Consider the following 9331-nt stretch of genomic DNA (forward strand, 5'->3'; position numbering starts at 1 on the left):
TTATAAATATGTCAAAGGGGAGTGTCAGGAGGGCAGAGCCAGGCTCTTTTCAGCGACATCCAATGACAGGACAAGGGGCAATGGGTACAAGCTGGAACACAGGAGGTTCCACGAAAACATTAGGAAAAGCTTTTTCCCTGTGAGGGTGACAGAGCAGTGGAACAGGCTGCCCAGGGAGGTTGTGGAGTCTCCTTCTCTGAAGACATTCAAAACCCGCCTGGACATGTTCCTGTGTCACCTACTGTAGGTGATCCTGCTCTGGCAGGGGGGCTGGACTAGATGATCTTTTGAGGTCCCTTCCAACCCCTGACATTCTGTGATTCTGTGAATTTGAGTAATCAAATGGCATGAGAAGGTTTTAGTCCCATGTGATTTGTTCAGTGGCTGAAGTACCACACCACTGACCTGTCTCATTACTGAAACACAGTTGCTTATCCCTTGTAGGCTGTTCAGCAGCCAGTTAAACCTTTAACAGAATGCTCGACTTTTTTTTTCATTTCTTCTTTATTGCAGATTTGTGTGATTGCACATGTAACTGCCAAAAAAATGCCAAACCTTCACCGACATGAAAAAGAGAAGTTCTTCGTAACTGCCGAAGGCAGGAAAGAATCTGTACCAAGTATACATGATCCCCCTACAAGAGAACTCTCTGTTGTTGTGCCTTCATACAATGAGGAAGAACGGTGTAAGATTTTTCTTGTTTTGAGAGAAAGAAGAAAATCTATCTGTTGTTACAGTAATAATGCAGAGGTCAGTTTATGTTAGCAGTAGATTCTGACAGGGCAGATTGTGTATCTGAGTTCGGACACAGTTTCCAGAAAACAGTCCAAGTACATTGAATTTCAAAATTAAGACACTGCGTAACTTGATTTCTGCTGCTAAAAATAGCAAGGGGCAATTGTACGAGTCCTCTTTATTTCAATGAAGTCCAGCAGAGTGACTGCTTATTGCCCCCATAAATGCAGTAAGGCAAGGAGTAGAAGACGACTTTTAAAATTTATTTGAGAGCTTCCCACTCTGTAAACAACAGCAGCAGCAGCTTCAGATTGGCAGAAAAATGTATGAGTACCTGATACTAAAAAGTGACGGCAGTCAGATGCAATAAAAATAAACAAGCTCTAAAGCTGTACTTGGAGCTGACGTGTTAGCAAACATTGTCAGTCCTTTTCTTGATGAGTGAAAAAATTGAGCTGTTTTGGATGCCCTTAAAGGGAGATGTTGACAAATGAAGTGTATCTGGACAAAAGGTCGGCCTCGTCCTTCCTTAGGTCCAGTGCATTCCTCAGTCCTGGATGTTTGTACACCTGATTTCAGTAAGCAAGGTCTTAATGTGCTTCATGTGATTTTCATTTGGTTGTCCCTCTCCTTGGAGATAGAATAATGACCTGAGATGTGCTTGGACAGGAACTTATACTGCAAAGACAACCATGCCGTTGAATGTCTTTCTGATCTGCTGTTCGTTGGCTGAAGTGTCATGGCCAGCAGCTGTAGCAAGAGAAGGCAAGTTACTGACTAGTGCTGGGAATTTCTCTTGTTGCCTTCTTTGTCATCTTGCTTAAATAGATTAAAGTCAGTGCTAGTTAGCAGGATTAGTCATGGGAGAATGATTTAATTATTTTTTTCCCTTAGATTTGTGTAGTGAATTACATATTTCAAAATGGAAAGCTGATTCTTCAGAAGAAAGGTTTTAGTCCTGTTTTATATGTGTGATTTTCTTCAGTGTTCCTTTTGCATTCAGAAAGGACAGGACTTAGAGTTGCAAGTGTTAAGCTTGTTTACTCAAGGTAATGTTGTATGAAAGAGGCAATTTGTTCAGCTTTGCTTTGTGGTTGTTTTCAGCTTGTTCAGGTGCTTTTGGTGCTTTGCCTGTTATAATCTACTAACCTGACCTCGTTCACCTTTTCTCTAGTACCTCTAATGATGGATGAAGCTTTGGATTATCTAGAAAAAAGACAGGTATTTTCATTTTGCATTCAAAATTCATTGTTTTCCTATATGTTACATATATCACGGGTTGGTGGTCTATCCACTTTGTTATTTTGGTGTACATTAAAACAGTATTACTTAGCCATTTAGAAGTAACACTTCTATCTCTTCTCAGTGATTTTCAGATTGAATGCTGGAAAGTATTTTTTAATTGAGTAAAAATTTAACATACAGCTATATGATGAAAAATCTTTGTATGCATGATACTTCTCCAAGACAGAAATTAAGGATTACCTATACATTTAGCTTTCTAAACAAAATCTTGGTTTCTTCCAAAAAGTTTCTTAAGCATCTGTTCTTCATTAGGATTTGTTCTCTAGGTACGAAGCCCATTGTGAAGGTTTGTGGATTGTGTTTTATTTGGGTTTTCTAAACAATGGTGGTGTTCTGAGCTTGCATCTTTCACAACTAAATTGATTTTTCAGTTCTGGGTGTTAGCTGAGGAAAACTATGACAAGCTGATCTAATGCAACACGCATCAGATATGACAGAATTCTTTAATTCTGCCACCTTAATAAATTTACTACATCATATTGGTGTTTGTTGGCAACCATGATTGAGTTAACAACTGCTAGGGAGAAAAGAATGCTGATGCTTGAGAGACCTACTACCCACTTAAGAAATTGGATCAAATGCATTATTTCTGTTTCTGTTTTCAAGAAACGAGATCCTTCATTCACTTATGAAGTCATAGTGGTTGATGATGGTAGTAAAGATCAAACTACAAAGGTAAGAGAAAGTGTCCTACCAAGTAATTAGAGGTATGGATTTCTGTACTGCATTTATGGAATGTCCAATGTTTTGCGTTTATATTGTAGTACTTGAAGTAGTAGACAAGTAAAATTCACGTTGTTTCTGAATACTTTCTGTCTTTATCCTGTATGCGTTGTGCATGTCACATACACAGATAATTCTTTTGCAAATACTAGTATTCCTGATTGGTGACCGTGACAACCATTTTCCTCCAGCTGAGATTCTAAGAAATCTAATCTTAACTTCAAGACGTTTCCTAGGAAATGCTCTACATGTCCATAGCAATGTGAATATGAACTCGAGGAAGCTAAAAAGCCTTTTAAAAGAGCTGATTTGTACTGCGATTGACAGGACAGCTGATGTTACATAGCTCTTTCCCATTCCCTTTTGTGACATTGTTCGTTTAAAAATCCCTGTGTCAGTTGCAGTGTTTTCAAAATAGTTGTGCCTATGCTTTGAGTTTGATGTGTATCACTGGAAGGGAAGGCTGGCCAACTTGAGGGTTGTTTTGGGGGTTTTTTTTGCTGGTGCATGGAAGGTTTTTGAGTTAGCTACTAAAAGGATTTCTGCTTTTTCATTTACTTGCCTTAAGCTTGCCTATTAAGGATTGCTTGTATGTATTTTGTGACTGATTTGCATTCCTTCTAGCATCAGTTCTAATTGTGCACGCTATGGTTATGTGCCTCTGGACTTGCTAGGACTTGAGACAACCTTTAGAAAAAATTAGAGGAGAAAACTCGTGCTTTCTTGTCCTCACAGCGTGGACCAAAATGCGTTCATCCTTGCGTATGAAATGGAATTTTAGATCACTGTGGATTTTTGTTTAAAACCCCAGGTAGCAGCAAGACAAGTGATGAGAAATGGGTAGCAGTAACAGAAAAATATTTTTCTTTGATTGACTGTTGGTGTTGGTATAAAAGGTCTCTAATGGTATGATATAAATTCCATTAATATTGAGTATTTTGGTCTTGGATGAATGGGGTTTAGAGTCACGTGGGGGAATATCCTCTTCTGACTGAACATGACTAGCTTCTTCAGTCTTCCTGCGTTGACTGTGAACTGCTTTTTATTTTCCCAAACAGATTCCAGCAAACACTGGCAATGTATTTGTGCTAACTGAAGTGGTTGTAGCTCTGTGGTATTAATTTTTTCTTTTTTAAAGGGTGAGCAAATGTAAACTTCTACCTTGATTCCTGTTTTTGTTTTACGCTGGTTTTTTGTGTGTCTATCAGGTTGCAATGAAGTACTGCAAGAAATATGGAAGCGACAAAGTGCGAGTGCTTTCTTTGGTAAAAAATCGAGGGAAAGGAGGAGCAGTCAGGATGGTAATTGATACTTTCCTTCTCTGTCTGATCTACCTATGCCCAAATATGCAGAAGTTAGAACTGTGCTGATGGACATTTTTAATTCAATACGTTAATAAAATGATTATCAGAAAACCAAGTAAAAGTTCTATAAATTCAGGCAAAAATGCTTTTCAAAATAACCTTGTTTTAGCTCTTGGAAACAGTATTTTCTTGCCAGGAAGACCAATAACAAAGAATTCTTTTATGTGAGGATTAAAACAACAACAACAAGAAAAAGACTTGAACTTCATGTTCCTGTTAGTTCCACTTAGAAATAGGCTTCTGTTTTAAAAAAATGCCCAAACAAAACAAAAATAAAACCCTTTACAGGTTAAGGTAAAGCTTTTGTAGGAAAAATACAGCTAAGTTTGCAAACATTGCTTTCCAGGTCTTATGGTTGTGATTTTCAAAACGGCTCATTAACAAATACTCTCGTCCAGTAGGGATTTTGGTTTTGTGAAGCGATCACCTGCAGCCAATAGTAGAAGCAGCACAATTTATGCTTTCACATGTTAATTTTCACATATATATTATCATAAAATCATAATGTTCTAAAAATAAAATATCTGTTATATATTTAGAGGGAACATTTTTTCCAGAGTTGAATGACGCCTTACTTTTGTGAAAAAGAGTGATATCATTTATGGGTTAACCGTGACTGATTTTATCTGTATTTTAAGCTCTACCTTTAATTTTATTTCATTTTAATGAAACAGAAGTAACTATAGCAAATGGAGAAAATATTAAATTTGAACATACAGAGCTTTTGTAAGGGTTAGAATTTTGAAGTTATTCCAAGAGAAGGAGAATGATTCTCTGTGTGATACATGTTTGCCCTGCAGAGTATAGAGTGGATGTCCATAGTGCTACTTACTTGACAGGTTTTTCCCCAGTCACGCTACCTTGCTTACAACAGTACTTTTGGCAAACCCTCTGCTAATTGTTTTCCTGTCTGGACCCCTTCAAAAATTGTCAAAGCCACCTGACCAAAAATTTGGCAAAACAAGCTGTGAGACCTGTGCATCACAAATGTTTTGCAGCCATACCGTGACCTAAGACTTTACCTCTCAAAACTAATTTAAGATTACCTCTTGAATTCTCTTGAAACCATGTTTGGTAAAAATAGCGCTGCTTCCTCCTTTCCATAGCTCAAATGACAAAGAGAAGCCACCCAGTGTGGTGGCAGCTGCTGATCAACGCGTCTTTGTGCTCCCCTGTACCGCTGACTGTAGCAACTTCTTGTCTCTTGGGATTTTGGTTTTTAAAGCTTTTAGATCACAAGCTTCTCGGGAGAGGGATTGTTAAACCTTTCATGTTCATGCATTGTCTGTCGCTGTGGGGCACTACTCGGTCTGTGAAGTCTCTAGATCTTATTAAAATATAGATTGTTATCAATCTTGTTAGTAGCAGAATATTAAGAGTCACGTGTTGAATCTTAGAGATGCCGCTGTCCTAGTTACATTAGCGTTTTGGGGCATCTTGCAACTAGCTTAAGACCAAACAGTGATTTCAAATCTGTTGATTTTTATTGACTGTTTTGATTGCAGGGTGTCTTTAGTTCTCGGGGGAGAAAAATTCTTATGGCTGATGCAGATGGAGCCACAAAGTTTGCAGATATTGAAAAAGTAGAAGAAGGTCTAAAAAATCTTCAGCCGTGGCCTGTGAGTATAAATTCTCATGGTTTTACTTTAAAACCAATGCATACAGAATGGGTTTTGTAATTCTCTTCAATTTGAGTTTTCTGAGATTCAATTGAAGATCTGGATGTTAGTCTGAAGACCTAGATGTAAGCTTAGAGACAAAATGAGCAAAATGAGCTGTCAGAAGGTAGCTTCCACAGAGTTCTTACCTCCTTTGCATTGCCGGTGCCTATTTCAATCCAGTATATAATGTTCTGTTTACTATTCTTCCTTTGAAGTTGTTCTCCTCCGTATAAGTACCATATGTTGCCGACTCAGTTAAAAAACAAATTTTTCTTTGTTAATTGTTTTGTGTTTTCATTTTATCTGATGTCATCCTATATGCCTTTAAGAATGCATCCTAATTTTGCCTTATTTTGTAGAGGCTCACTCTCCTCAGAGCTGTTAGTTTAATGACAGTATTTGGAAGACCTTTCATTGTAAATAAAAATTCAAAAACCTGTGCAACGAGACCTCCTCCCTACACAGTCATTCTCTTTTGGGCGCTTGACTTGAAAGAACCAAGGCCAGAAGCTACGCGCAACCGTTCCGCCGGAGCCGCGAGGGATGTGCCGGTTCTCGGTCCATGGGGCGGCCGTGTTCCCCCAATGCTCTCCCCTGCCCAGGCGGCAGCAGCTGCTGCTCCTCCAGTGTCAGTCTCGTGCTCTCAAATACAGTGGATTTGAGAGATTCTGTGTGAGAAGCGGTAGCGTGAGAATAATTTCAAACCTCTTGTTTTGATTTTTTTCATTTGAGATTCTATTTTTCGCTGATACCATGGCATTTTATTTGTTTGAAGGTACGTTGGTGCAACATGTGGTTTATTGTGTTATCCCTTTCACAGTGCACTATTTAGGAAAACGTGTTCTGACGTTGAGCGTTTGGGAATACTGAATAATACCAGGCACCAGTGGAGAAAGACCTTGGAGTCTCAGTGGGCAGTGAGTTGTCCATGGGACAGCAATGTCCCCTTGTGGCCAAGAGGGCCAGTGAGATCCTGGGGTGCATTAAGAAAAGTGTGTCCAGCAGGTCTAGGGAGGTTCTCCTCCCCCTCTACTCTGCCCTGGTGAGACCACTCCTGGAATACTGTGTCCAGTTTTGGGCTCCCCCATTCAAGAGAGACAGGGACCTACTGGAGAGAGAACTATGAGTATGATTAAGGGACTTGAACATCTCTCCTGTGAAGAGAGACTGAGAGAACTGAGGCTGTTTAGCCTTGAAAGGAGACGGCTGAGAGGGGATCTTATTGACACATATAAATATCTGAGGGGTGGGTGTCAAGAGGAGGGAGACAATCTCTTCTCAGTGGTGCCCAGTAATAGAACAAGAAATAATGGGTTTAAGTTAGAACATAGGAAGTTCCACCTCAACATGAGGAGAAGCTTCTTTACTGTGAGGGTGACAGAGCACTGGCACAGGCTGCCCAGAGAGGTTGTGGGGTCTCCTGCTCTGGAGACTTTCAGAACCCACCTGAACGCGTTCCTGTGTGACCTACTGTAGGTGATCCTGCTCTGGCAGAGGGGCTGGACTAGATGATCTTTTGAGGTCCCTTCCAACCCCTCACACTCTATGATCTGTGCTGTTTGACGCATTTACTGTATGCTTTCCTCAGAAGAACAATGTAAGCTAAACCAAACTTGAATAAATTGCAGCAGTTTGTACTCACTATATGCAAAATGTAATAAAGGTTGGATAATCTGTTAGAAGAGGCTGGTTTTAGCCCTGGAATCTAGCAATAGAAAAAATGCAGCCACAGGAAGGAGGAAAGTATACTGCTTTCAGGTTTTTTATTATACAGTTCTCGGCACAAGGTCCCACTGATGCAGAAAATGTTAGTTTAAATAATAACTCTTTAATTTCTGTTCCTCTGCAGAACCAGATGGCTATTTCCTGTGGTTCTAGAGCTCATCTGGAGAAGGACTCAATAGCAAAGGTTTGTTTCCATTTCCTGTTGTGCAGTAATACTCCAAATACTTCCATTATTTGATTGCGCTTTACAGATCTTACAATTAAATAATCAATATTTGTAGAAGAATGGATGCTAAAAAATAGGAAGTTTTTTCATAAGTGTAGTATGAGCTCCATCATATGCTGTTTAAAATGAGTTAGGGATAATTAGCAGCAAACTGTTCAAAGAGTATCTCGATTCGTGGGGAAGTACTGTCATTCTTCTGTATTACTCATAGCAAAATTTTTGAATTTTGAACACACAGACAGTGCTGTTCTGTGTGTGGCTTTTGCAGAATAAAGAGTGATGCATATGCACACAGTCTTATCTTGCATCTGGTTTTCTGACGTCTTGGCAGACAGTAGTTGACAAAGCACAGGCATGGAGCATTGCTGGGCTGATTTTTTTCAGCACTGTCGGATGTGCTCAGCATGTTGAATATTCTCAAGAATTTATACCAATATTTAATACTTGAAATTATTCTAAAATATATACACAACTACTAAAATAGTTACAAAAAGTTCAAAAGAAGTTACGCTGATGGTGTTTAGTCCCCAGTAGATATTTAATTTATTCTTCTAGTTTTATCAGGTGGTGTTGGAGTGATTTATGTGAAAGACTTCTTGTAAATGCTACTGCATGTATGCTAGCATCCTCACCAAAAAAATCAAAACAAACAAAACCTTTGTCATTGTCAGAAATCTTTGATGGAGTACTTGCATGCTTGTAGTATGGATATATATAATTTGCAGCTATTTGTTAGCTGTGCAGGCAGCGTATCCTGAAAATGTTGCTGCTACATGGAGACCATGTTGCTAATAAATTTGAGCCAGAAAAAAAATTTTCGTTATGTGGTCAGGTACTGAACATAAACAAACTTTCTTCAGTGCATTCGTATTTCTTTTCATCTTTGAAGGCCTTGCTACGTGAAAGAGAGGGATTGAAAGGGGAGTTTATCTTTTAATGCACAAGCACAATTTTTAGGATGTGTCCATCCTTTACTTCCACCTGTATTTCTGACTTCCTGATAAAGGAATCGCCAATTAGTTAGGCAGTATTGCTCCATTTGAAATATGTATCTCATTTTGTCACTCAGCTCTCCCTAAACTACAGTGGAAAGACTGCCTTTCTGCCTTTACCTCATCGGGAAGGGACTGTTACGTAGTGCAATGGGTAAAAAAATATTGCAGAACAGTCTTTAAGAAGCTGAAATTTCTCTATGGGCTTCGTGGCATCCAAAACAGCAAATTGAAGCTGTGAGAAGGAGCCTTATGAGATTTATTGAGACCAATACTTTACCCTTAAGTGCAGTCTCAAGATATCAAGAGTTTATGTCCATATGTCTATAAATATCTAAAGGCTGGGTGCAGGGAGGATGGAGCCCGATTCCTTTCCGTGGTGCCAGTGACAGGGCAAGAGACAACGAGCACAAGCTAGAACACAGCTAATTCCATAAATATAAGGAAGAACTCCTTTGCTGTGAGGGTGACAGAGCACTGGCACAATGGTGCCAGTGACAGGGCAAGAGACAATGAGCACAAGCTGGAACACAGCTAATCCTATGTAAATATAAGGAAGAACTCCTTTGCTGTGAGCGTGACAGAGCACTGGCACAGGCT

At 39.4% G+C, this 9331-nt stretch overlaps 1 protein-coding gene across 1 annotated transcript; it reads left to right on the forward strand.

Annotated features, from left to right (window-relative positions):
* Nucleotides 1-444: 444 nt before the first annotated feature.
* On the forward strand, nt 445-7697 carry ALG5 (ALG5, dolichyl-phosphate beta-glucosyltransferase; the record flags this gene model as incomplete). The annotated part of the gene is made up of 6 exons (XM_009867600.1): nt 445-685; nt 1910-1956; nt 2647-2715; nt 3972-4064; nt 5633-5746; nt 7638-7697. Coding segments are annotated over 6 exons (624 nt in total), but the record flags the coding sequence as incomplete, so codon positions are not given.
* Between the last annotated feature and the right edge of the window lie 1634 nt (nt 7698-9331).

Source organism: Apaloderma vittatum, unplaced genomic scaffold (genome assembly GCF_000703405.1).
Source record: "Apaloderma vittatum isolate BGI_N311 unplaced genomic scaffold, ASM70340v1 scaffold20044, whole genome shotgun sequence".
Classification (NCBI taxonomy): domain Eukaryota; kingdom Metazoa; phylum Chordata; class Aves; order Trogoniformes; family Trogonidae; genus Apaloderma; species Apaloderma vittatum.